Source organism: Labrus mixtus, chromosome 17, assembly GCF_963584025.1.
Source record: "Labrus mixtus chromosome 17, fLabMix1.1, whole genome shotgun sequence".
Taxonomy (NCBI): domain Eukaryota; kingdom Metazoa; phylum Chordata; class Actinopteri; order Labriformes; family Labridae; genus Labrus; species Labrus mixtus.
In genome coordinates this window covers 981,028-1,008,500 of record NC_083628.1, presented here as the reverse complement: position 1 = coordinate 1,008,500, position 27,473 = coordinate 981,028, and the positions used below count along the sequence as shown (strand labels likewise).

The 27,473-nt window shown below is 43.8% G+C and overlaps 3 protein-coding genes and 1 long non-coding RNA gene across 4 annotated transcripts in view; 3 read left to right on the top strand and 1 right to left on the bottom strand.

Annotated features, from left to right (window-relative positions):
• Nucleotides 1-282: 282 nt before the first annotated feature.
• Nucleotides 283-6,388, bottom strand: crybb1 (crystallin, beta B1). Its single transcript, XM_061061474.1, has 6 exons — nucleotides 6,230-6,388; nucleotides 5,807-5,950; nucleotides 4,485-4,603; nucleotides 4,178-4,310; nucleotides 3,083-3,225; nucleotides 283-669 (listed from the first exon to the last, which is right to left on the bottom strand). Exons 2-6 carry the CDS (start codon nucleotides 5,927-5,929, stop codon nucleotides 492-494), a joined length of 696 nt encoding a protein of 231 aa, XP_060917457.1. The 5' UTR covers nucleotides 5,930-5,950; nucleotides 6,230-6,388; the 3' UTR covers nucleotides 283-491.
• Nucleotides 6,389-9,303: 2,915 nt separating this feature from the next.
• Nucleotides 9,304-10,163, top strand: LOC132992533 (uncharacterized). Its single transcript, XR_009676341.1, has 3 exons — nucleotides 9,304-9,796; nucleotides 9,925-10,064; nucleotides 10,111-10,163. It is a non-coding gene; the product is annotated as an uncharacterized LOC132992533 (long non-coding RNA).
• A 1,744-nt stretch (nucleotides 10,164-11,907) lies between these two features.
• On the top strand, nucleotides 11,908-14,917 carry cryba4 (crystallin, beta A4). The gene is made up of 6 exons (XM_061061475.1): nucleotides 11,908-12,017; nucleotides 12,737-12,780; nucleotides 13,099-13,217; nucleotides 14,168-14,309; nucleotides 14,412-14,554; nucleotides 14,702-14,917. Exons 2-6 carry the CDS (start codon nucleotides 12,742-12,744, stop codon nucleotides 14,847-14,849), a joined length of 591 nt encoding a protein of 196 aa, XP_060917458.1. The 5' UTR covers nucleotides 11,908-12,017; nucleotides 12,737-12,741; the 3' UTR covers nucleotides 14,850-14,917.
• Nucleotides 14,918-20,089: 5,172 nt separating this feature from the next.
• Nucleotides 20,090-27,473, top strand: part of grk3 (G protein-coupled receptor kinase 3) — a 66,365-nt gene continuing 58,981 nt past the window's right edge. Inside the window, exon 1 of the mRNA XM_061062024.1 lies at nucleotides 20,090-21,764. Within this exon, the coding sequence (XP_060918007.1) occupies nucleotides 21,652-21,764 (113 nt within the window). The 5' untranslated portion in view covers nucleotides 20,090-21,651. The remainder of the gene's footprint in view (nucleotides 21,765-27,473) is intronic.

Below are 27,473 nucleotides of genomic sequence, written 5' to 3'. Positions count from 1 at the left end.
TAACGTGTCTTCAGAGGATTGTAAATATATAAAGGATGATGATCCCTGCACAATAAATACAGCAAATATATCAAAACTTTACGTCACTGTGAAGTTAAAAAAGTCCCACAAAAATACTTTATGTCATACCAAAGAAGAAGCAAAACTTTAAAACCAATCAGTTTAAGTTACAGGTCTGATTTAAGGTCGTCACATACACATCACTAATTCCTAAAAGAATATTATCCCAACATGTGAGAGACTTTTCAGAAGAAAAAAATAAAGGTAATCCAGTCAGGGAGGTTTGAGGTTTTTCACAACATGTTTATTTTTTAGCACCATAAAAAGTCAGTGAATGTTGTCCCGTGTTTATGCTCTCATTGTTTCTTTCCTTTGGGATGGAGCGTCGATGGTGGAAATTTAGGAAAGTTTTGGTAGTGGCCGTTTGGAGAGATAAAAAGCTGAGAGGGGCTGCATGGCTACCGCAGCACCAGACGGCCGGCAGGTGTGGTTCACTTGCTGGCGGAGGTGAAGGTGAAGCATCCTCTCTGGTGGAACTGCATGTCCCTGATACGACGAATGGACTGGATCTGGGGCTGGAAGGCGCTGAAGTCGTTGTAGTGTCTGTAATCACCGCACTCAAACAGGTACTGGTAGCCTCTGTATCCAGGGTACTGGTAACCCACAAACCTGAGAACACACGGGTGAGAGACGTTAATACAGAGGGCCACCTGAGGGTTCCCAACGGGTCTTGTGGTCGTTGCTTTTGCATTGGATTCTTTTGAGACTAGAGGTCCTTTAGGAGGTCATTGAGAGGGATCCAGATGGCCATGAGGTTTATTGAGCACTGATGGGGTTTAAAGGTCAGTTTGGTGGTTCTACATGTGGTCTGAGCTTCAGGAAGTCAAAGAGGTTAAGAGGTCATAGTGAGGTTCTTGAGTTGGATTTTAAGAGGATCTAGGGGCGTCCGAGGCAGTGTAGAGGTCCAGGAGGTTCGGTGGTCATTGGTGAGGTTCTGGATCAGTTAAGGGGATTCTTTCTGTTCTTAAACTGGTGAGTCACCAAAGACATTTAGTGGTCATTGGAGCGGTTTAAGTTGTTCAATTCGCCTTTTCAAACTTTCTAGTCTATAATTTTAGAGGTTATTGGGGGTTGGCAATGTTCTTGAGGTGGAACTTGGTGCCATTAAAGGGTTCTAGTAGTTACTGGGGAGATGTAGGGGGGCTTCATGGGGCTGTGGTTGTTACCAAACTCATTAAGAGGTCATTGGGGAAGATCTACTTTCTATAAAAGGGTTCTTGGGTTCATGCATAATGTTGTTGGTAATTCAAGAGGTCTACAAGGGACCGTGGTGGTTTAGGCGTCTTTAAAGGGTTTTTGATTGTTACCAAACTCATTGATTGGTCTTTAGGGAAGTTCTCTGTGTCCTTAAAGGGTTTGAGTGGTTACTTGTGCGCTTTTAGGGGTTCTGATTGTTACTTGGGGTTTGTTTGGACTGCCCTGGGAAGTTCAACTGATCTGATGGAAATGTAAGGGTCCTAAAGGAGGTCATCAGAGGATCTAGTGGTCCCCTAGGCAGTGTAGAGGTCCAGGAGGTTTAGTGATCGATCGATGAGGTTCTAGAGGTCAACTGGGCGGTTCTATGTGTCCTGAAAACTGTTATCATTTAAGACATTCAGTGGCCATTTGAGAGGATCTAGTTTTGATAAAAGTTAGTCTTTTGAACATTTCTAGGAGTCCATGATGTTGAGAGGTCATCAGGAGGTTCCCAGGGTCATTGAGGAGGAACTAGGTGCCCTGAAAGAGGTTCTAGTCCTGAGTAAGAGGGGTGTAGGTGTCCTTAAATGGTTGTTATTGTTACCAGACTAATTGAGGGGTCATTTTGGAGTTCTAGGTGTCCTTAGAGGTAACCAGGGCAGCTGAAAGGGTCTTAAATAAAGGTTCACTGGTCACAAGTCCTTGGTGGGGTTTTTGGTCATTGGTGATGTTTTAGAGGTCATTGAGAAGGTTTCCTTTAAGGGGTTCTAGTGGGGACTTGGGAGGTTCCATGTGTCCTCCACTAAGTTATTCTGCTCACTGGAGAGGTTAAATATGTTCTAGTGGTTTATGGAAAATATTGGAGGATCATTGAGGAGTTTCTAGAGGTCCCATCAGGAGGGTCCTTCACTGGGGTGGTCCAAGGTGTTGGTAAAAAGGATTTTGGTGCATTAAGGCGATTCAAGAGGGGCCTGAATGGAGGCTACAGAGGACCGATAGCCTCCTCCTAAGTGACCACAAAGAGGGAGTTTTCAGGTTCTCTCAGAGGGTCTGGTGGTCTAGGAGTCCCTTTAAGGTTCTAATAGAAGTCACTGATGTGGTTCTCCAGTACAGAATGAGTCATTGGATATTCAAGGAGGGTCATTTAAGAGATTCCAGTTGCATAGAGAAGGTCATTCAAGAGGCTCCACATATCACTATAGAGGTTCTAGATGTTATTGAGGTGGTGGTCCTTCAGGGAGGCTGGGTGTTCTTTAAGAGGTTCTGTTGTCATTGTGGGGGTTTTAGGGGTTTAAGGGGGCATTGAGGAGTTGCTAGTGGTCTTTAAGAGAATCTAGTGGCAATAGAAAAAGCCCTACTGGCATTTCTAGGAGGTTCTGGACTACATCAAAGAGGTTTTCTATGTGGCTGTTTTCTAAAGCTAACACCCAAATAACAAATGTGGGAAATCTCTCGGGAGGATGGTTCTCATTGGTCAGATGTGTTTTTTTATCTGCGGTATTCAGAGATCATTGAAATGCGAAGAAAATTTCCCGTCTATAAATAAACATTTGAGGACAAATCTGACACGAAGCCGTCAGCTCGAGGCCTTGTTGTGATGACATGCCATCCTACTTTTTATGAACAACCACATTGTAGTGAGAGCCTGGAGGCCTGTGGTTTCCTCTGAAGCTTTGTCATGACAGAGAATTCACTTCAGTTACATACAAAAAAACAAGCTAATAGATATGTCATTTTAACGCAACTGGAAAAAAAACACGGCCTTATTCTGTGACTGATGTTTCACCATCACTTGTGTGTGTGTGTGTGTGTGTGTGTGTGTGTGTGTGTGTGTGTGTGTACTCACGCTCCTCCAGGCACCCTCACGCTGCCCACTCTGTCACAGAAGCCGTGCGCCCAGAGGGTGGGCACATCATCCTCCTGGATCTCCATCTTGTTGCCCTTGAAGTCAGAGAGCTCATACAGGCAGATCTTGTGCTCCAGGCTGTCCTGCAGAGAGGAAACAAAGCACAAGGGCATCGAGAGTTAGTTCTCATGTTACATCGATCATGTGAAAAATGAGTTGTATGCACGAAAATCCTGAAAAGGTCCTGAAGATTCTGGGGTGCGCAGCATGTGTGGACGAGGGTAGCTGAGTTTTTCACTCCGATGTTACCCGGAATCTTTCCTGCTAGTGTCCTGGAAAACAGTCCCAGTGAAGTCTGGGTGAGCTGACATGAGAACGCAGCACCATATTCATATTCAGGAAAGTTAGCCTTAAGTGGGTGGTGCTGTTTATATCCTGCAACAGACACGCGACCAGTGTGATCTCGGTGATAAAATACATTGAATGAAGTGGCATTGATATAAAAGTAAACTGTCATCCTCATGTATTGCATCCTGAGATCAGGAGGAAGATTTCAGGGGCAGCCTTGGCTGACATTTTCTTTATACATTTTCAGGAGTGCATGTGTGAAATGCCAAGTTCAAAATGTACTTTAATGGCCACCGTACAGAGGATGAATCATCTTCTTTTAGATAAAAACACACAAAGCCTCTGCTGTGAACGTCCCCAAAAGAACTCCGGAGAGGAAGCTTTTAGTTTTTTTGATTTATGGACAAAAACAGAATTTGGATCTTTTATGATAATCGATTAATGGTTTATGACCTTTTTTGAAAGCAAAACGTTTGATGGTGTCACACTTAAATGTGAGAATTTTTCAGCTCCTCTCTGTCATTTGTAAACAGAATGTCTTTGAATCGGCGACTCTGAGCTCTGAGGGAACATAAATGAATAATTCTTAAACTATTTCAGAGTTGCAGCTCCAAAATGTTTCTATTTCTGTCATAAAGTGGTTTGTTTTCTTGTGAAATAGGATCTCATACAAACTGAAGATCCTAGTTTTCTAAACTCTTGATGTGTAAAATGATTTGTAAATCGTGTTTTCAGGGATGGACGCACCATGCGGATGGGCCTGAGGGACATGAGGCAGTCGCTGCGGTAGGAGTTGCTCCAGGTATCCCAGCGAGGATACTCTCCCTTCTCCAGGATGAACATCTCCCCACGGAGGTTAGTCTGCTCGAAGGCAACAAAGCTGGAGGAGGGGGGCCGCCGGGGGCAAGGGGGTGGGGGGGAGGGAGGAGGAGGACGGGAGAGGAGAAACAAGAGAAAGAAAAAACAATTAAATATATTTGCGAGTGACAGAGGCAAACACACAGAGTCCGCCCGGCCGGAGCTGCTTGTACCAGATGTGTGTGTGTTGACTTACGGGCCGCACTCCACGATGATACTACGCACTTTATCCATGCCACGGTCACACACGTTCATACACTCATTCTGGACCTCGATCATCCTGCCCTGGAAGTTCTCCTGGTCGAACAGCATGATCTGCACAGAGAGGAGACATCACAGGTTAGCCCAGAATCAGAATCAGAATCAGAATCAGAATCAGAATCAGAATCAGAATCAGAATCAGAAGGACTTTACTGTCTCCTGCTCTGTAATAAAATCTTTTCATCTGTTATTTTAGAGGAAGCAGTTTGACTCTGAACTCCAGTAAAAGTTCTTTAATCTGCAGCTGCTGTCTACTTTGAGACCAGGAGATAAAATATAATGATCTTAGTGATGTTATCGTAACCTGACAATAAGAAATGCTCGTTTATTATCTTGGTGCATTGCACATTCTTCATGCCCTCATACTGTAAACGTTTGCAAACCCCCCCTCGGAAATATTTGTCACATTCCTGCAAGAATTCTCCAGCCCTCGTAGTATCCATATCTTCATGTTTTTATGGTTTATTCTATTGAATCTAAAGCAACAGCAGGAGAACTAATGTTTACTTGATTTTTTCCTTTCTTTACTTTTATGCACAAAAACACAAAGAACGAATCTGTATAAATACACTTATTCATTCAGATAAATAAAAGCTCCACCTTAGCCAGCCAAAGCCATGAAATGCATCCTCAAACCTAGCCTAGTGGTTAGTGCGTGTGCCCCATAAACGGAGGCTGTAGTCCACCAAGCGGGCGGCCCCGGGTTTGAATCCTACCAGCGGCTCCTTTTCTGCATGTCATTCCTTACTCTCTCTCTCTCTCTCTCTCTCTCTCTCTCTGATTTCTGACTCTATCCACTGTCCTGTCTCTGCTAAACAGCCCAAATAATTAACCTTAAAAATTAATCTAAGCGTCTGTAGCTGGCGTTTCTGCTCGACCGCTGTGTTCACTTTAAACACTTTTAAGCATTCGTTACAGAATATTTTTTACACAGTTTGTATTTCTGCTGAACATTCACTTAAAGTAAGAATCTAAATACTTCATTAATGTCTTTTGAATGAACGGAAATGAATGAAGGAAAGTCAAAGAGTAACCATAACTTCACAATAACTGTGCCGTCCAGGCTCATCTAAAGTGAGTCTCTGTGTCGACAGCTTAACTCTTTTTTCATCTTTAAATATCTTAAACTTGAGCAGGTAAAATCAAAACCCCCAGAGAGGCTTGTTGGGAGGATATATTTCCTTTATATCATTTGAGCGAACTCTCCCTTTAAATACAACTTGAAAAGCAGAAAAGCAGCTTTTGCGTTTGACTCACTCTGTAGGTTCCCATGCCGGGCTCTCCGGTCTTGGTGGCCTTGCTGGAGGCGGCAGGGGCGGGAGCTCCCTTATCCTTGGCATCGGTGCCCTGGCTGGAGGCGGACTTGGCAGTCTGAGACATGGTGAGGGGCTTCAGGAGAGTCTGGGTGAGCAGAAATAGAGGTGTAAATGGAAGAGGGAGAGAGGTGTGAATTATCAGAGGGGGTGAAAGTTGGTCTGTTTTTTGCAATTTGGACTAAAGCTGTTCATGTGGGAGGCTTATTTGGGACTCTGACTGGGGTCTTTTTCCCCAGAGTGAGGGTGGTTTTCCTGGGTGTGGAGGGCAGGGAGTTGGCCCTTCGGTTCTGCTTGTGTCCCCCCTGTACTGTCATAGATGTGTGTGTGTGTGTGTGTGTGTGTGTGTGTGTGTGTGTGTCCTTACCTGCGTTAGTATAGCTTGCTGTGCCGTGTGAGGGAGGCTGGCTCGTGCTGGTCCCGTCAACGCTCGACCCAAGCTTTTATACTCTGGCAAAGGCCAAACGTCGAGGCTCAGCGCACAATAGAAAACCTCTCGTCATCACTGTTGGCCCGCGCCAAAGCCACCGGGTCATCGCATAGCCTAGAAACGCCACCGGCCCCTCTGGCCCTGCCTGTAAGCGTTTTACTGTCAAAGGAAACCACTGACTGAGGCATTTTGTCCGTGTGTTGGGCTGGTGGGGCTGTAAGCTTTAGATGCATGTAGAGAGCAGGAATGCAAAGGTCCAGGAGGGGGACAAAGAGATAATCCCTCCTCTATCACCTACACGGGCACACACACACACACACACACACACACACACACACACACACACACTCTGAAAACAAAGAGCTGCTCATCATCCTTACATCTGGTTTTGAGGAGAAAAACAAGAAAATCCTACAGAGAACCGACAAAAACACACGTTTAGCAAATCCACAAACTTCAATCTTTACATATTATCAATAAATGTCAAAAGTTTTAAGGTCAGAATAACGTTTAAAAGCATCTCCAACAATTGTAAGATCTATTTGTAAGAATTACATTTTTAAGAAAATTAGCTAACGGTCAGGAGCAGAAACGGCTCTGCATGTAGAAAATGTCTACTTTGGGAAATATGCTAATTTGCCTACCACCAGATGGTTAACGAGGAGCAGGAACACTCGTCTAATGTCTGCGTTAGCTCGGCAGTTAGCATAGCATAGCATAGCAACTGAAAACTGGAGGACACAGCTAGCTTAGTCCTTTCCAAACATACAAAAATATATAAATATAATCAAACAAAACAGGGGGCGTCCTTGTAGCTTGTCTGACTTGTTGCTGCCTCATAACTGGAAGGCGGTCAACTCGGGCGTGACGTCCAGCTCCGACTTTGGAGATAAATGGAGCGCATCACTTCAGCCCGCCGAGATCACGACTCTGGGGCGAGCTGTGATAGCAGGAAGTCACCACACCTGCTGTTTGTGAGAAATTGTTCAAATATGTAACTCCTCCTTTTAACCACATTTATTCCCGCCTGCTTCCAGTCTTTGTGCTAAGCTAGGCTAATTGCCTCATGGCTACAGGTGTGAATTTAACACAGACACACTTATTAATCTTTTTTTCTGGAACCACTAAAAGAAAGTCGATAAAAGTTTATTCCAGACTCTGCAGACTCTTCTTCCTGTTTTCCTTTTTCTTCTTCTCGTGGTTGGGATGGAGGTCTTTTTGCTAAGCTAAGCTAATTGACACATGGCTCCAGGTTTGCATTCACTGAGGGTCTTCACATGGACTTCGTTATCCCGGTTTGGATCATATTCAGGATCTGGTGTTTACATGCACACAGAGAAACCTGGTTCTTCACCTCCCTGTGTACATGACAAACACTCACATCCTGCTTTTTGATTACTGCATCCTGTTTGTGCAGACGCCTGTGATGTTTATTTCTTAACACAAACTGCAGCAAATTTGTGAAAAATGAGACGACTTCTGGTTAATGCAGGAACGCAGACATGGCGTTGAAGATATGACGTATCCTCCTCATTTCCAGCAGTTGTCAGCTGTCAGAAACCGCAGTAAGGCGTCTACATGCCACAGGATCCAGTTAGCAAAATCTGGTATCTCATGATCGGGATATGATGTTCACATGTACAGACACAAGAACTGGATCAAAACCGGGATACTCATGTCCATGTAAACACACTCAGGAGTAGGCCTAGGGGGCGTCGGTGGCCAAGTGATTAGCTTGCAGAGGCAGCAGTCCTCAAAGTGCACGGCCTGGGTTCAAATCCGACCTGTGGCTCCCTTCCCACATCACTCCTCTCTCTCTCTCTCTCTCCGATTTCCGTCTCTATCCACCATCCTGACTTTACAAAAAAGGCCATAAAAATAAATCTTAAAAAATAAATAAGAAGTAGGCCTAGAAAAGAGTTTATTTCTGGAACACAAGTTATGTTTTTAAAGCGTTGGTGGTAGAAGAGAAAAGATGCACAGCTTGTCTTAAACGTCTCTAAAGTGTTTGCAGCTCTCTGACATGACTTTAACCTGCAGTGCTGTTATAAATGAGCAGCCGTCTTTGGAGGTGTTTCAGGGTGAGATAAAGAATGTTGTTGTTGTTGTTGTTGTTGATAATTCTGTGATTACAGACGGATTATTTGCCTGGATTAGATCACCTCAAGCCCGATTATTTCCACCGTGGAAGCAGGATTACAAAGTGTTTGATATGTGCAGATTAGGTGCGGACTAATCCCGCCGTGTAATCTGTGTGCTTCATGTCGAGGCTGGGTATCAAATCTCAGCGTTTTGGCAAAATCTGAGGAGCCGACGTCCAAAAACGACTCCAACGTCCAAAATGAGACCAAACCGATCCAGATTTTAAAAAGAGAAAACTGTCAGTGTCGCAGGTTTTTATTCAAGACGTGTTATTATCTGTCCATCCAATGAAAAGTCTCCTTTCATTTTCTGTACTTCCTGGTTTCCTCTCAGCTCAAAGCCCATTGGTTCCTCAGAGAGACATCTTTAAGAAAAACCTCACAGACGTAAAAGAGTCTCAGACTTTTCCTAAAACAGTCGAAGAAAAACAGAATTAAAGTTTGAGTCAAAATAAACATTTTTTAAAAAAGTTTAAGGACGACAACAGAGTTTTTTATGTTTTAATGAGGACACATTCTTCTTGATCTTGAGATCTCAGTTTGAATATTTCTCAAAATCAGTGCTGTCAAATTATATATTTTTTTTAATTGCTGAATTTGAATAGTGGTGAAGATAACATAACATCTCTAACATCTCTGGTTAAATGTTTTTTTATTACCGGGAACTATTTAGGCAAACTCCTGCTAGCTGTCTAAACTGCACAAAAACATTGGCAACGTTTCAGTGCCAAAACGCTGCCAACGCTCTGCAATTTACAGACAGTGCTGCTTTTGTTTGGCTTGAGGCAGACTGAAGATGTGTCGTTTTTTAAAGGTGACATATTCTCCTCCTCTTCTTCAGTTTAAATAATTCTCAGAGCTCCTCTTCAACATGTGTGTGAAGTTTCTTGTTCTAAATCCACTCTGATCCTGTATTTGATCATGTCTATAAACCCCTCTATTTCAGCCCTGCTCAGAACAGGCTGTTTCTGTGTCTGTACCTTTAAATATGTAAATGAGCTGTGTCTGACCACGCCCCCTCTCTGGAAGTGCTTGGGTGTACTCGGTGCTTTCTCGCTCCATGTCCTATTGTTTACAGTGAGAAGGCAGACTCAGAGGGCAGAACAAACACCTAGCTGTGGGAGTGTCACCCACCTGGGGGAGGGGCTACTGCCCTTTGTGATGTCATGAAGGGAAACTCTCCAAACGGCCTGTCTGCACACATTTTCTGAAAAGTGGAGCAGGCAGAAGACGGAGAGGATGGACTTTCTCATCATTGGGGGGTTTGTAGACGGACTAGAGACACATGTTAGAGTCAGAGGAACATGGGGAAGTATGTTTTACGGAATATGTGACCTTTAAGGTTCGGTAGCGTTGTGTGTGTGTGCACATGTCTGACTCTGTGTGTATGTGGAGCTCCTGCCATGCCGTGCTCTCTCGCAATGTGATTTCACACAATATTACACCGTTTTGGAATCAAAATGGATGTTTTAAGGCGCCATGATGGTGGAGCTTACAATACTACAATTAATTTTATCCAAAGTGAAGAACATCCGAGAGTAAGAACAACACAAGCAAGGAGAGAGCGAGAGAGGAGGAAACAACGTCAGGAAGTGTAAACAAACAGTTTTAAATATGATTGGACACAACAGGTGCTGACAAGAAGTGACCAGGGATGCTGACAGGAAGTGACCAGAGGTGCTGACAGGAAGGGACCAGAGACAATGCACAACGGTGACAGATGTTCTTGAGAGTATATATAGTATTTCTAATCAGTATAGAAACCATCCTTTATATCTTCATCATCCTCATCATCATGAAGGTTTTAGGTGTTCATAAAGAGCTGGGTCTTTAGCTTTTTCTTAAAGGTGCAGAGGGACTCTGCAGATCACATGGAGTTTGGAAGTTCATTCCACCACCGGGGGGCGACAGAGGAGAAGAGTCTAGTCAGCGTCTTAGGACCCTGTTGTGAAGGTTGGATCAGACGCCTTTCATTGGCAGAGCGTGGTGGGAGGTAGACCTGGATTTGTAAGCGAGCAGCAGAGTATTAAATTTGATGTGAGCAGTAACTGGGAGCCAGTGTAAGGAGATGAACAGCTGAGTGACATGTGCTGTTTCAGGGAGGTTGAAGACCAGTCGTGCTGCTGCATTTTGTATCATCTGCAGAGGTTTGATAGTGAGCTTAGGAAGACCTGCCAGTACGGATTTGCATTTAGTTACGGCGCCTTGATGAAATCCTTCCTCCTTGTTGTTCAGTCTGTAGCTTATATACTTGAACGTGTTTGATAAGAACACACCAACTAAAGTGAAAATAATCTCACCTCAAGCTAAAACTATTGACACAACTTTGCCAAAAAATATTCCCCGTTCACTAAAAGTTGCTGTTTTTGTGCCTGACAGGATCAGATTGTTATTCTGAGTGTCTGTTACAGAAAGGACTCCTGCAGAGAGAGACCTTTTTTATTTAGGAGTTAAATTCAGAATTTGAATAAATAAACAGCTGCCACAAAGGCCCGGGCCCCTAGTGTGAAACCAACGTTAGAGAGCTACTGTATGTATCAACTGTTGTGTCGTATGCCGCATGTACAGAGGCAATAGTCCTCGTTAAAGCGGTCGTGGGTTCGAATCTGACCTGTTTGCTGCATGTCGTGCCTTTGTCTCTCCTCCCAACATGTCTCCTGTCTCTCTTCTCTTCTGTCTGTCCTATGAAGGCTAAATGGCCCCCAAAAAAAGCATCTTCTGCTGCGACTAAAAGGTCTCAACTTGAGCCCCTTCAGTGACAAAAACCACAACAGTTACAACTGCTGGCTCTGATCTACTGGAACAATCAAAATCCTTTAAAACCCACCAGTCAGATAACCCCCAAGTTTCAAAATAATGGATCTCTTTTGGTAAGGGGCGGAAACATTTCAGTTTACAGTTTGATTTCCATTCAATGTGCCAGAAATCCAAAGTTATTTTTTTGGGCCTTTTATTGGATCGGACAGCTGAAGAGAGTCAGGACATGTTAGGAGGTGAGAGTGGAAGATGAAGTGCAGCAAAGGGCCGAGGTCAGATTGGAACCCACGGCCGCTGCTCTGAGGGCTATAGCCTCCGTACATTTGGCGCTAGACTCTCGGCGCCCCAGAAATCCAATTTGTTGCTGATTTATTATTAACTGGGTTGAATTTTCCAGTGAAATCCCCTGAATGCTACATCCAAAGGTTAGAGATAAAGATGCTTTACCTGTCAGATTTATGGAAAACTAAACCATTTTTAGTTTGGTTTTGTGTTTGGGATGAAATAACGATCTGAATTCAGAGTCTGTCTTCTTCCTCCTCCACTTGTCCTGCATCTCGTCTCTCTTAAAACGCCTCTGTCTCCGTGTCCACTGCTCGGGGTGGTGATAATGTGGTGTCTGCACTTCTGGCCTCTGCACAGATTAACAACGCTTTTGTCGGAGGGGGGTGGGGGGGGGGGGGACAAAGAAAAAAAAAAAAAGGCCCCTCCCTCGCTGCTGAGCCGGTGCTTTCAGCATGGCCCCCTGCCAGGGGAGGCTTTAAAAGGGTGGGGGCGCGTGCCTCCTCTCACTCTCACAGCAGGCAACCGAAGGGCATCAAAGCAAGGTGAGTCCCTGTAGCTGTCCTTCACCCAGCACGGCACAGCGCAGAGCCAGATACCCACACACACACAAACAGCCCCGAACACAGGAGCCCACAGGCCCGTCACTGCGGCCCGTGGGGGAGATAAACGGTGGCGGCGGCAGAGAGGCAGAAATCACCCTCGTCTTTATTTGTGCAGGATGTGAAAATAGAGTCGGGTGCTTTCAGACCGAGAACTTTTCATTGGAGCTAATTCGAGGAGCAGTAATTTATTTTATCTCTATTGTAATTTCTTGCTTTATTTAATTAATGTAAATATGTTTGTTTTTTAACTTTTTGCTATTTTTTACTAATTATACTACTGTTTCTTTAGCTGTTGTAACAAAGAAATTTCCCCCAATGGGGAGTCAATGAAGTTTATCTTTACCTTCAGCAGAGCGGTTATAGTGATTTCAAACTGCTAGAACGGACACAGTTGGTGTTGCATAGTCCGCTGGTTATCTGCATAAAATAACACTTGAGTTAAATTGTGATGAAATACTTATAATCCTGGTTTTCTTATTGTGCAAGTCGTAGATTTCAGGCCACTTTTTTCCACACGTTTCAGTCGCCTTTCTGTTCATTTTAATACATTTTTTTTTTGCATTAAAGTTGAACTTTACCTCTCAGACTTTAAAGTCTCAGCCGTCATCTCGTCCCTGAAGGTCTTCTTTCAACCATCTTCTGTTTTTTCCTCCTTCCAGACAAGATGACTCACCATTGCACCAAGTTCTCCGGCCACTGGAAGGTGAGTCTGCAGACGGAAACACAGATTCAAACATCGCCTCACTGCAGGACCTTTTGCAGCTGAGAGTTTTTATTATCTCTGAGATGTGATCGGTCCGTCTCTGCCTGAAATGACTCTGACATTTTAATAAAACGTAGAAAGAGCAGAGTTTATCCGCAGCTCAGACAATATTAGGACTCTTAAAAAATACATTTTCATATGTTTTGATACTAAAATGTGTTTGTCAGGGTGCAAAATAACCGTTATAAATAAAGTGTGACACATTTATAAATCCTGCTGTTTTTTTTAAATGTCTGCATGCCTGTGTTTCCCCTTCAGATCATTGTCTTCGACGAGGAGTGCTTCCAGGGCCGTCGCCATGAGTTCACCTCCGAGTGCTGCAACGTGATGGAGTTCGGCTTTGAGACCGTGCGCTCCCTGAGGGTCGAGAGTGGAGCGTGAGTACTCGTAGAAACATTGAACATGCTCTAAAATATCTGATATCTAAGATCTGTTTGTCTGACTGAAATCCAAATAGAACGAGCTGAAACTACAGCACACCTCAAAACTAAACGGCAACGCTTCAGTCATTCATGTGGCACGCTTCTGCCTCTTGTGGCTGAAATGTGTAATAACAACAATAACAACAACAAACAAGGACCTGAAAAACATGACAGACAAAAACTTCTGTCAACATTTTAATCAGAATCAAAAAAAAAGTGAGGATGAGAAGGTTGAGATGAATGAGAGTTTAGAAAAGATAGATTGTTTTTAGCTCAGAAGATGAAGAGCATAGAGTACATTTTAATTTTAAGCATCAGTTTGCGAGGACAACTTTAAAACAGAAGTGTATTTCTGTAATTGGAATCAAATTGTGGAATTCTTTAAATAATGATTTGAAGGGTTTTGTTCAGATATTTCAGTTTAAGAAAATATATAAGATCAAAGTTATCAGACTGTATGAAGTTGGCAGTTAGTGTGTTTTGTGTGTTTGTGTTACTCCTTATTTCTGAGGAAGTGAAGACTGAATTGTCAGATTTGTTTCATGTTATTTATTCAGTGACTGTAATTGGACAGACCATCCAGACATTTATTGTTTTCTTTTTGAGTAAGGGGGCAGGCAAAACAAGAATTATTCTTTTCCCTGCTCCTTTCCGTACATGGGATAAAGTGTGATTTTTTTTTTCTGTTGTGTGTTTTGACATGTACGGAACAAACAAAAAAATGAAATGAATGAATAAGAGACGAGTAAATAATCTTAAAGTCTTAAACACGGGAGAGATCTGATTTTTTTTCTCTCACTTGCCTCTTGGGGCTTCCGTAGAAAATGCTCATTAAGCCGCTCAAAGAAAGAGAAAAGGGATTCTGCATCTGTTAACTCTGAATCTCTCCCCTTGTGTCTCCACAGCTGGGTGGGATACGAGCACGCCTCCTACCAGGGGCAGCAGTTCGTCCTGGAGAGGGGAGAGTACCCCCAGTGCGACGCTTTCGGCGGCAGCAACGCCTACCACATCGAGAGACTGACCTCCTTCAGACCCATCGCCTGTGCTGTGAGTTCAGATTGTTGTCTCTGACTGGACAAACGGCTGAAATGCATTGTGTGTGTTTTCTTTTTGTTTATGTTCCTCCTCTTGCTCCTCCCCTCCCTGTAGAACCACAGAGAGTGTCGTATGACCATCTTTGAGCGTGAGAACTTCCTGGGCCGTAAGGGCGAGCTTAGCGACGATTATCCCTCCCTCCAGGCCATGGGCTGGTGCAACAACGAAGTGGGCTCTCTCAAGATCCAGTCTGGAGCGTACGTTTGTTTTCCACTTTTTTTATTTTTTTTTTATACTTTTTTTACTCTAAGCAGCTCATAAAAATAAATCCCTGGTTAGGAAGTTTCACAATCTTGTGCAACATCTAATCACTACTTCCTCCTCTTTCTGCGATTTCTCAACAGATTCGTGTGCTACCAGTACCCCGGTTACCGTGGTTACCAGTATATCATGGAGTGTGATCGTCACTGTGGGGAGTTCAAACACTTCAGGGAGTTCGGCTCTCACTGCCAGACCCCTCAGATCCAGTCCATCCGCCGTATTCAGCAGTAACACCCCCCCTCCTCCCCCTTTACTCCCAAGGCCCCCCCCCCCCCCCCACTCCCCAGTGCTGAATAAACTGTATTTCTTTTAAACCAAACTGACTTCCACCAAAGTATCTGTTTCACTTCTAGATAAAGACTCCACACACTCCATGTTTTCATGAACTCATATTTCCTCTGCACATGTTGTTGTCTGTTTTAAACAGTAAAGGTTGGGTTGTAAAGAAGAGGTGCAAACAAGATATAAAAACGCGTAATCATTCTGCTCAATTTAGCTGCAGAAACACAAATCATTTTTCACAATTTTGATGATCTAACAGTTTGGGTCATATATTCAAAAAGCTCTAAATAGAAGCTGGGCCAAAGGGTCTGCAAGCAAAAAACATAAGAACACAGACGAAGGAAATCATGATACATGTTCTTCAAAGCTAGCTGCTAGTAGCACCACTATACAGTATGCTAACTTATGAGGGGTTTTGAGACCGAACAGTTCTGGGGACTTTATAAAGAGGAACTATCCACTTGAGAGCTAAGCATCATGGGGAGTAACTTTCCGGTTAGACGGTTTGGGTCCGTGCCTCTTGGTTAGCGGTGTTTTGGAGAGCGTTGGAGACAGTAACGTTTGCCAAAAGTGCACGACCACACGTGTCTGGGGTTTCCACAATGCTCATCCACCGTACAAAGCTTGTTTGTACTGCTACTCATTTATCACACGAGAGGAACATAGCGTCCAAAAGAACCCAAGTAGGAGCTGGGTTAAAGGCACCCGTCTAAACTTGTAGGCCCCTTGGTGGCGGCCTCCATGCTGCAAATGCACCCTAACTTTCAGTCAACTTAAAAACAGGCTGAGAGCTGGAGCTGAGGCTGAACGTTTTAGCTGTCCGGTGAGATTTTCTTTTGCGAGCATTAAATCCTTGTGCAGTTGACCTTCAGGGCCACCGTAGAAACACTTCCCCCAATCAATTACATTTCAAAACATCTATTTTAGATGTGTGTTTTTATGTGGTTGTCATACAGAAGGCCTTTCCATTGAAGTGTATGAGGAGCAGTACCGCTACCAGCCAGGGGAAGGCGCTGTGTTTCCACTTTAACTACACATCCAGCTCACTGGTTCACAGAGAACCACTAACTCTGCTGGTACATTCACTGACAGAGGCTGCTGCTGCTTCGTGACTGTGCATTCAATGGGAACAAACACAACGCTTTTATTGCTGACACCGAGTAAAAGTGGTGATTTAGTGCATGATTATTGTCCTGCGGTGAGGCCTTCACTCATTCAATTAAAAATAGAGCTAAGTACACCCTCCCTTATTTCTTTTCTGTGGGAATTTCCTTACAGACAGACTGGTCGATGCTATTCCCAGTTAACGTCGTTAATCATCAACTGCCAAATTAGCCCCACATCTTTAAAGAGGACATATTACCCCCCCCCCCCCCCCCCTCCTCCACCTTTTCAAACAGTCCCCTGTGGTCTAAATGAAACATCTGTGCTGTGCTTTGGTCAAAATATAACATGAATCAAGCACCAGAGGAGGTTTGTGACCCTGTATAAACCAGCTCTCTCAGAACGCTCCGTTTTGGTGTGTGTGTCTCTTTAAATGCAATGACCCCCCCCCCCCCCCGAGTTTTCCCAGTAGACATCACTCCTCTGTAGTGAGAATAAAAATGGTCAACCTGCGCAAAAGTTTTGTTCTCGTCTGGGGGTGGAGTCCATGGGTGGAGATACCAGAATCCCACTGTGACATCACAAGGAGAGCACATTTGAAACAGAGCATTGTTCTCTGTGTTGTAAGACTTATGCAGACCACAAACAAAGGACTGGATGGTTTATTTCACATGTTGTGGGTCAGTAGACTCTCAGGTTACCCAAATATATGTTCAAAAACACTGAAGAAGAGGACTTTTCATAATATGTCTCCTTTAAAAACAGAAATCTCCTCTTATTTAAACTGTTTCTGTATTTACCTGTACATGCAGCTCGATGTGGGGTTCATTACTTGTTATAAAAAAATGAATCAAATGCTGATTTTGTTTGAATAATCTAAAAGAAATATCGAAAATACAAACCCTGTCCTCCATTGTGGTCCCGCTCCTGTCAGCAGTTTCCTCTCCGGGTTTTGCTAGCTGCTTTCCCGCCGCAGTGGGAGGAAGTTGGTCCACAAAACAAGCAGTGCCACACTGTGAGAAAGAATATGTGAACATAAATATATGTCTAAATTAACGGGCTTATCATAAAAGTTCAATATGTGTGCTTGGAAACGGACAAATGAAGACAAAAAAAACAGAGTGGACGGAATCCCCTCTAACGGGCGGAAGGGAAGAGCTGCCTGCTGCCTTCAAGTGCTGAGGGAATAATCGGAGAAGTGATTACTCGATTTGGAAAATTACCTCCCTCATAAAAAAATAGAAACTGAAAATGACTTGCCGAGTTATGTCACATTAGGCAAACTCATGGGTGACCAACGTAAATGTGGGGAAAAGAAAAGCATTGAAAAATGCTTAATTTGGTCGTTTGTAAGTTGTAATGAGATATTAGGCTGTAACAGTTCATTGCTGTCGAATACATTTTGGTTAATCTTTTTTAGGGGGCATGATGTGTTATTATTTTCCCCAAAGTGAACCAGGGACGCGGTCACTTTCAGGTCGGGGTGCTGAGAGAAGTCTTCATGATGATGTCATACCATGTGCTGTACAGCATTAATTAATTGTGATGTTCTGTATTGCATTCTCTATTTGCAACATCTCATACTGATTTAAGAACATTTTACACAAGCATCATAGTGAGAGCTCAGACGTGGACTATTACCAATTTACAGTTGGGTTCTTGTTTATAATAAACAGAGCAGTGAGGGTGACGAGAGGGCGTGCAGAAATATGCACACTCAACACATGTTGGAGCTGTTTGAACAACATTTAAAGCCGTCCATTAGGGGGGATAAAGGGGAGGCCAAACCACTTCTACTGACTGGCCTGCTTCTGACTATTCAAAGTGCTTTTACAACGCAGGTCACACTTACACATTCACACACTGATGGCAGAGGTTGCAGTATTAGATAATCCCATGCATAGACATTAACCCCAAGTTGCTCCTGCTGCTTCAGCAGCGGCAACTTGGGGTTAAGTGTCCCTCAACCTTCCGGTTGAGAAACGATCAACCGCTGAGCCACAGTTACACCACCGAGTAGACGGACTGCAGTGTAGTTCACACACTTCACTGGTTAACACTTGTTTAAAACATCACAGAACGACCAGACACGACTCAAGACTCAAATTAAAAGCTTTTGAACACACCGAGGTTGAAGGAACGGCTCTTTAACCTGAAAACTCCGAGCATTTTGGGAGCACCTGAAGGGAACACGGGCTCCCCTGCCAACGAGTCAGCTGTAAGAGCCGGTTCTTTTATGTGAATAAGGAAATCTCTTCATATCTAAAGCAGATTTCTTCTCATTATTATTAGTTATTTGTAAAATCAATAGGCTACAAAGTATTGTAAAAATAAATACATAATTAATTTACCAACTATAAACCGTGAAGAGGTAGGAGAGAGGACTGCCGTTTTGTGTTTGCAGTTTAACTTAAGAATGTGGTTAAGAAAATGTTTTGCATAAGTTCTATCATTGAGGTAACAGGTTACTTTAACAGTCAAACTAACCGCTGCCAGCCCTATTTACATCTCCCAGCGCTCCCTCCCCCTCCTTCACGAGTAATGTGCCGTTCAAGAACGAGTCTGCTTTAAGAACCGACTCCTTTAAATGCATCTCTCTCTATCATCCAGTTGTCCTTCCTTCCTTCCTTCCTTATTTGGGGCTACTTTACCCAACACAGTGTCAAATTACAGTAATGCATTTTATAAGTTGTCCAATAAAACAAAAATTATTTAAACAGTCTATGGTACAGATCAATGGTTGTGCTAGCTAGACGGGAGCTTATCCCACTTAGCTTGGATTTAAAGAACGTCACATGACCCGTTATTTAGTCTGCTGCTAACGCCATACTAACAGTCGGGTTAGTATGCAGTACTGATTCAGCATCTAGCAGACGATATGTTAGAATGTGGTTTAAACTGTGTTTCCGCAACATCGCTGTAACTTAGCCAAGCCGTCAATACGTCTTTGTACATTCTTAATGAATCCCTAACGGTGTGATATCGGTGTCCCAGTCTGTATTATTGCGTAACTGCGCAGAGCACAGAGGGAGCTCCACATACACACACAGTCAGCTCTGCAATCTCCCTCTGGCTCCGCCTTTCCCGTCTCGCCTCTGTAACGCACTTTGTTAGGCTACTTCTTGAAGACGGTACAGAGGCCGTATCACGTCCCCCTCCATTATGCCTCAGCGACATCCATATTGAAGGAGAAACGGCACGGGGATGTGAATACCGAGATTTGAAACAGCGGTCTGAAAAGGGCTAGTGACCAGCTCTTAACTGGTAGCATAGAAGCAGTGTAGTAAAGATGAGTGATATACGTCATTGAAAACACATAACAGTCATTATTCATGAAACTACTGGAACTCTAGTTGGTCTAAATCAGGGGTGTCCAAAGTGCGGCCCGAGGGCCATTTGCGGCCCTTGAGGGGATTTTTTGCGGTCCTTGACTTCAAATGAAGAATCAGAAGATTTTGTCCCGAGGCCTTGATTAAGATCGGAACATTATCTTATTTTTCTTTTTCATGTTAACAAGAGTTGATCAATATTCCTAAAATAGAAAATTTTCAGTAACATGTATGTTGTTGTTGTTTTTTTTTTTTAAATCTACAGCTTTTACTATTTTCCCCATTTTTTTGTAAACTATGAAAAAAAACGTATACAAAGTTTTTGCAGACTGTTGTTTAACCATTTAATGACCTGAGCTCGGAATTCTGACTTTAAACTCAGAATTCTGACTTTAAACTCAGAATTCTGACTTTAAATTCGGAATTCTGACTTTAAACTTAGATTTCTGACTTTATTCTCAGAATTCTGACTTTAAACTTAGAATTCTGACTTTATTCTCAGAATTCTGACTTTAAACTCAGAATTCAGACTTTAAACTCAGAATTCAGACTTTAAACTCTGAATTTTGAGAATGAAGTCAGAACTTTATATATATGTGTGTGGCCCTAATCCTCTTCCGTAGGTCTAAATGAAGAAACTTTGGGAGCCGAAAAAAGTCGACTCTTATTGCTGAGTCGAGCCAAAAGATCCGAATCACCGAAAAGAACCGTAACTCCCATCACTATCCTCCACCAACACCACCATCAGCGTCACCATCAGCCCACAGTCAGTCGCTCTGTGTTGGGTCTGCAGGCGAGGAGTGCCCCCCCCCCACCCTCAACCCCAACGCCCGGGGTTACTCAACAAGAAGCTATGGATTATTTCCTGCGGGTTTCTCTTCGTTTTTAAAGCCGTTTCGGACTCTTGCAGACTTCTCGGAAACGGTGCAGGACTTCCCCAACACGAGCAGCCGTTTGAACTCGCAGCCGTTAGCTTCACGATATTTTACTGTTTTGAAATCGAGCCAGTGTTTCTGTTGGTGTGTTTACCGCTGGCAACGGGAGCGTTTCTGTGTGTCTTCTGGACTGAAATAATTCAAACTAGATGATAAATCACTCCACACCTCACTCGATAGTTAGCCTACTGAGGCTAGCAGGTTTCATTTTGCTAAGCTAGCGTGGCGGCTAACTAGTAGATATCGATATTGCCAGCAGGCTAAAAGCGAGTTAGCTCCCAGAGAGTCGTGTTGGGTTTATCTTGTGATTAGCTCCTCACACCTTCTCTCTCCAACTGGATTCGGTGTTAACCATCCAGAGGTGTTAAACTACATCTGTAAGGACATTTTTGTATGATTGATGAGCCGTTGGGGAACATTTCAGCCTTACAGGAAGCCAGCAGCAGCAGCAGGAGGAGGAGGAGGAGGAGGAGGAGGACGGCAACATAAACAACAAGAAGCGGTCTGAAGATTTTCTGGAGTCCTGCGCTTGTGTGCCAAAACGCTTCTGAGAGATTTGCATTTTTTTTTGTTGCTACAAACAGCAAAGAGGCAGAAGTGTCCCCCTCACTGAGACACATTTCAACCTGTCACCTCCTAATTTGCCCTTTTTCCGGCTGCAACACGTGTCCGGGTTTTATTGCTGCAAAGCAGGTTTTCTGCTGTCACTGTGCAGCCTCTGAAATTGGAGCATTTTTTATTTTTTTTGAAAGCGCAGTGTTTACATTTTAAAGACTGAAACACATGCAGCACTGGAGAAAGACCAGTCGTCTAGGCGGATTTCCACCAAGAGGACCAGGAGAGTCCCCCCCCCTCCCCTCAGAGACCTGTAGGATTTGACAGCTGTCTCCAGAATCCAGCATCTGGTACATCTCTGTGAGACTATAAAGCGAGGAATCCTAAAAAAAAACAAAAAAAACCGAGATCTCATCTGGCCCCCTTTTTTTTTTTTTTCTTGCAGCATTTCTCTCACAATACGCCCTGCATGGAGAAACCTGCGTTTCGGCACTAAATGGGATTACAACGACGGAGATCAGGCGGCCCTGCATGGTGACTGTGTGTTATTTCTGCAGTAACCTGTCACCCAAATGTCTACCCTCCTCAATTTCCCTTTTTCTGTCACAATGATGGTAGTGTGAGGGCAGCCGGAGACAACGACACCAACCGTTCCAGTCGATGGTCAGCCCCGCCGTCCGCTCAGCTGGGCCCCCCGTCACGCACCTTCACTGCTTCATGTTATCTGGAGGAGGACATTGTTTTGTATAATCACCCAAAACCAGAACCCATCCCCAGCCCCGGTTTTATTTTTTATTTTTATTGATTTGGTCGCACCAGGGTCGAAAGATGGCGGACCTCGAAGCAGTGCTCGCCGATGTCAGTTATTTGATGGCGATGGAGAAGAGCAAATCTACTCCAGCGGCCCGGGCGAGTAAGAAAATCATCCTGCCTGAGCCCAGGTAAGCACATTAACAAAGCGCTGTGGTGTGGTGTTGAGCTGTCTGCCTGCTAATTTCGTGAATATATATTGTAAATGCTTTGCAGCCGTGTAGGGGAGATGGAGGCGTGCTTCCTCTTAAAACCTGTGACTTACTGTAGATGCTCACAGAAATGTGACTGTGGAGCTTTCTGCAAACATGCAACAAAAAAAAATCATGCAAAGGCGCAATTTTCCATCTTACTCCTAAAAATGCATCAAGAACTTATTCTAGTGATTCAGAAAACCTAACGAAACAATAAAAGTAGGTTGTGATGCAGAAGATTTCCCATGATTTTCTCTTTTATTTTTGATCACAATATGAAGTGTTGATGGAGTTCTTCCTTTGCAATTAGTGTCACATTATTCTGACAAACGCTCACCATACCTCCCAGGCTTCCTTCACTTATAACCACACCATAAATATGTTTCCTTTGCAGCACATTCATTGAGGCCATCGGTGTTTGTGAATAGTACTTTGGATGCTCGGAGAAATATGACTGTAGAGCTTTTTGCAAAAACAACAACCATGCAATCACTGAATTAGCATCTTTCAGCTGCAGCATGTTGATACAGAAGCTCACAGCTGCTGGTTGTAATGCTTCTGCATGCAGTTTATATATATCTATTATATTCTGTAAAACATTCCCATCATCCTCCAGGCGTGCTTCAGTGACACTGAGATCGTTTATACATTTTGTGAAGCATGTTCTGCACATTATTTCCAGCTGCTGAGTCTTGTTTTGTGTTTGTGTAAGTGCTGTGTGGAGCAAACCGTGCATCGCTCCTGTGCTCATCCATGCTGTCTGCATGACGAGTAGGCCATCAGATGAGGCTACAGCTGACATCAGATTTAAATAATACACCCCTCCACCTCCCCCCACCCCCGCCCAAAACATCCACACATAATTGCACATCCCTTTGTCCCCGCTACGCAGCTCATCAGGCCTTTGAATGTGTCTCTTCAGAACAGGTTTCATGTAACATGCATCTGAAAATCGAAGAGGATGTGGTTGGTATTTGGTTAATGAGGTAGATGCATTTCATACCAGGTTTATAAATGTCACAGTTTGTGTTAAGTCGAATGAAAACCCCTCTGTGTGTGTGTGTGTGTGTGTGTGTGTGTGTGTGTGTGTGTGTGTGTGTGTGTGTGAGCAGCAGCTTTGTAAAGTCATACTGCATTTGTGTAGATTTTGTTTACACTTCTCCACCTTCTTATTAATCACAAACTGCTCCTGACACACACACACACACACACACACACACACACACACACACACACACGAGTAGAGAGGCTCTACAAGTGCACATGTGGGTTAAAACAGACATCATATTTTGAACCGGGGCGATTTCGGCGGAGGTCAGCTATTCATTCACTCACGGGCTCGTCTTGGCAGATCAGCAGAACGCAGTGATCCGCGCAGTGTGTTAGACACAGTAATGAATCTGAAGCCTGTTGATTGTTCCACCTAAAATGATTGAATGAAGGGATATTACATAACGGCCTACACTGATTCCCATTCATATACGAGAGTTTTAATGATGTGGAATCAATCATTACCTCCTATATCTCTTGTAACCATTAATATGTCATAAAGAGGCGAGAGGCCCCGCCCCCTGTACGTGTTTAAAAACAATCATTTCACCTTCAGTGCTCAGGTTAAAAGGCCCTCAGGGTTTGTAATGAATTCTCCCCCTCCGGCACGTCTTGACAACAGCTCATTATGTTGCTCAGCTGACAAATGTCAATATTAACCGACATGGGTGAAAGAGTAATAGTGTGTTAGTCTTATTTAAGCCGTGATGTTGGTTCTTAATGACACAGAAAAAGTTTTTCATCGTTCAGCCTGCAGCGCAGAAACAGGCCGTTATGGCTTCAACGTTTCCCCCAAACTTCAGATTGTTGTTTCATTACAGAAAAGATCCCAACAGAAATAGAAACATTTATTGTAGAGTAAGATATTTCTTCAATGAAAATCAGCTGTCATCTCCTCTAACACGGCCAGACTTCATTGTTAAAAACAGAACGTTTACGTTGCAGAACACAGTCGTCGTTGGGCTAGAAAAGAAGCGGTGTCACTGTCTTCATTCTGTAAATTGTAATTCGGTTCGGCTCATTTGGGTTCCCAGGATTATGTTGCAGCCATCGCAGCCTGTTTTGAGGATTCAGTGATTTACTGGAGCTATTCCAAAATGTTTAATTTCAATTCAATTTTTAAAACTTTTATTTGTATAGCGTCAACTCATAACAAGTGTTATCTCGAGACACTTTACAAGAAGCAGGTAAAATACCTTACTTATTGCTATATTACAAAGACCCGGCCTATCCATCATAGCGTTTAGCGTCGTCACAAGTAGTCTGAACCCTGAAGTATTCAAAAAGAGGGCCTAACTTTAAAAATACCAGATTCTCCTCAAACATCAAACAACTCGCTTTATAACGGGTACATAACGGTTTTATGGTCCACTGCCCCTCCTTTTTTTTAAACTTTAGTTTTGCATATTATGTCTCGTTTACTTCAGATGGCATTAGCTGTACGTGACTGCTCATCATTTGTGACGATGTTCAGTAAGGTGAGAAATGTCGTTTCCTTCTTCCAGGCAGTCGTTGGTTTCGTTTCATGTTTGTTTGTTTGTTTGTTATCAAATGATCTTGCAGGTTTCGGTTCCTTTTTCTGGGGATTAGCGAGGGTGACGATGTGTAATCGTTAAGGTAGCTAATCGCTCACATCCCTTCTTTTACATCCAGTCAGTAAAATGAAATGCTGCATGTGTTGGGGACTATTTTCAGTGGCGGATGAATCCACGTTTGCAGGAACGTTGTCTTCCAGTTTGGCTCATTTATGTGTTTTTTTTCAGACGACAGCAGAGCTCTCGAGCACAGAGAAGGATGATAATAAATACTAATAGTTGAGTTAATCTGCAGATCGATTACACTTCATGTCCATGTCACGTACTCGTGCATGAGATACTGTAGCGTGCCGAAGCACACCTCTCTAGCTTTAAGACACACACAACTCTCGTGAGAAGTAAATAAGTCAGCAGCCTTTAATCCTTTAGATAAAGAGTCCATCAACATGAAGATCTTTACGCCACGAGAGGCTTAGTGCTACACCCAAACACACAACACAAAGACCTGTACCTGGACTTCACTGGATACCAGTCACCATTAAATTATACTCAAGTGTTCCTCTAATAGTTTATAGCTTTCACACTTGCAGGAATCTCCTGAAGATCTCCAGCAAACATCCGCATTTTCCGCTCAGACTTCACCCTGAGTTTCTCCGGCCAGACCCCTTAGTATTTTTTCAAGGGCTGTCCCGAATACCATCTTTTGAGCAGCACTCCGCTGACGTTCCAGTAACAGATCCAGTGTGAATGGGCGCACGCCGCCTGACGGAACAAAACCGTCTCTATCGCACGCTGTCTTTGTCTTGTCTTCACTTACTTTAAAGTGTTCCTACACAACTGAAGTCTTTTATGAAATATCCTTTGAGATAATACTGAGTGACATCGTGTTGCTTGCCATGTGCATCCTGCCTCACATGCAGAATAAAAATCATTGTTATTTAGTCCAGTTGGTTTGTTTTAACCTTTGAGAACATAATCAGGATCATCTCGTTGGGCTGTAAAGCTTGTTGCCGCCTCGCTAATTGAGTTCGCCGCTCCTCATTAGATGCACACAAACCCTGACTGATGCCGGACGTTAATCCCAACGATTGGCTACCGAGTACCACTGAGGAGCTGCTGACAACATTCACTTTAACTCCACCTGAACAAAACACTGATTATCCAGTTGATAAAACCTCCTTCATCAGATTATCAGTGGGATAGGAGAAGGTCATTTAGGCCGCACAGACGGTCATTGTAGATTTAAAAAATGCACCAGGAACAGGTGTGTCTACATTGATGCATCAAAACAAGCAGTGAAGTGTTATCCTTCTGTGCATGTGGTTTATAAAATGATTTCATGTTGGATATGAGCTTTTTTATTTGTTGCTCATCGTGATGTTGGAGCTGCAGAGATAAAAGCCTCGGCTAATGGACGTGTAAAAGCATGAATACACCGCTGCTGAGTATATCAGTTAGCAGGGCTCACAGTAATGGGAAAATTCAGCTAAAACATGTCAGTGAGGTCATCATTATTACAATAATGCCTCCAGTATAACTGGACGACACGGTCGCTTTGTGGGAGAGCCTCATCCCATCCGTATCTCGTTGTCTTGCTTTAGAGCAACAAGTTTAATTTGGGATGGAAACGTGAGAGGAGACGGCCGTGTGTGGATTCAATCTGTGAAATCAGTTTCTGAAAATAACAAAAGCTGCAGAAATAATGTGCAAAACCAACAAACTTTTTACACATGCACAGTTTTAGCAGTAGCAGTGGGGCGTGTGGGAAGGTTTAAGCCACATGCTCGCTGTCGGGTGAAGGAAGGGGGGTGGGCGGGGGGGCAGTTAAATGTGGCACTTTGGAGATAGCGTGGTGCTGCCACATTCTCGGCGGGCCGAGGCTGTGTCCTCTGGCAGCGAGGTGAGACTTTGACAGCAACACTGGAGGCTGTTGAGATGAGATGCATGGGGGGGGGGGGGGGGCGAGAGGAGGACCTGCTGTTGAAGAGACGAGACGTGACCAAGTTCTCCAGGAGGTGGAGATACAAGTGAAGACGGAGACTCTGCGAGGCCGGCTCCCAGATGGTCGGAGCCATTTGGAAACTGACCTTCTTTAGATGTGAGAATCCCGTCTTTACAAGGCGACGAGACTCAGGCAGTACAGTAAATATCACCATACAGTCAATATGTATTTTCTATGTTAATACTGTAAGCTAGGTGATAGACACAGCACCGCTCTGTCTTAGTAGGATCCTGTAGAGCTGTGTGTTCACGCTGAAAAAGATTGTACCCCTTTTTTATCCAATAGAAAGCCACATTTATACCTTCAAGCACAATGAGGTGAAAGAGCGCTGTAACTAAGTTCAGCCATCATCCCACCGTTGTACGGTCATACTGATTCCCAGACGGTGTGATATCGGTGTCTCAGTCTGTGAGTTCATGGCACAGCAGGGAGCGGCACATACAGAGTCAGACATGCACACACACACACACACACACACACACACACACAGCACTGTTCTCCCCTGCTGGCTCTGCTGATCCCGCCTCGCCTCTGTAACGCCTCTGTTTAAGACAGTGCAGTGAAGGATCACTTCGTCCCCACATTATGCCTCCATGACATTCAGATTGAAGGTGAAACGTGTCACAGGGGAGTAAATATCTCGTCTTGAAACAGCGGTCTGAAGAGGGCTATCGAACTGATGCGTCTCTGGACCGCTGTGGATTGTCGAGACTCTGGAGGAGAGAAGTCCTCGACCACGTTTCTGTCGCAAAAAGTGTTATTGCTGCTTCGTGAGTCGCTGCCCATGGCTGAATAGTTGATAGTAGCGGCACAAAGCACTAAGTGATTGTGTCTTACACCCCCCCCTAAATCCCTCCGAGCCCTTTCCATGGTCATACACGATGTTAAATGGCATTTTTTTTAATTCAAGGGCGGATGCACATCGACCAAAACCGTTTAAACAAATTATTAATATTTTAATGTTGGCCCCTCGAGGCCGGTCAAATGTGCTCAAGCTGTAATGCAGCCACCCGCCACTAGTGAGGGCTGAAGCTCTGGTTAATGTGCCTGCTCTCCTCG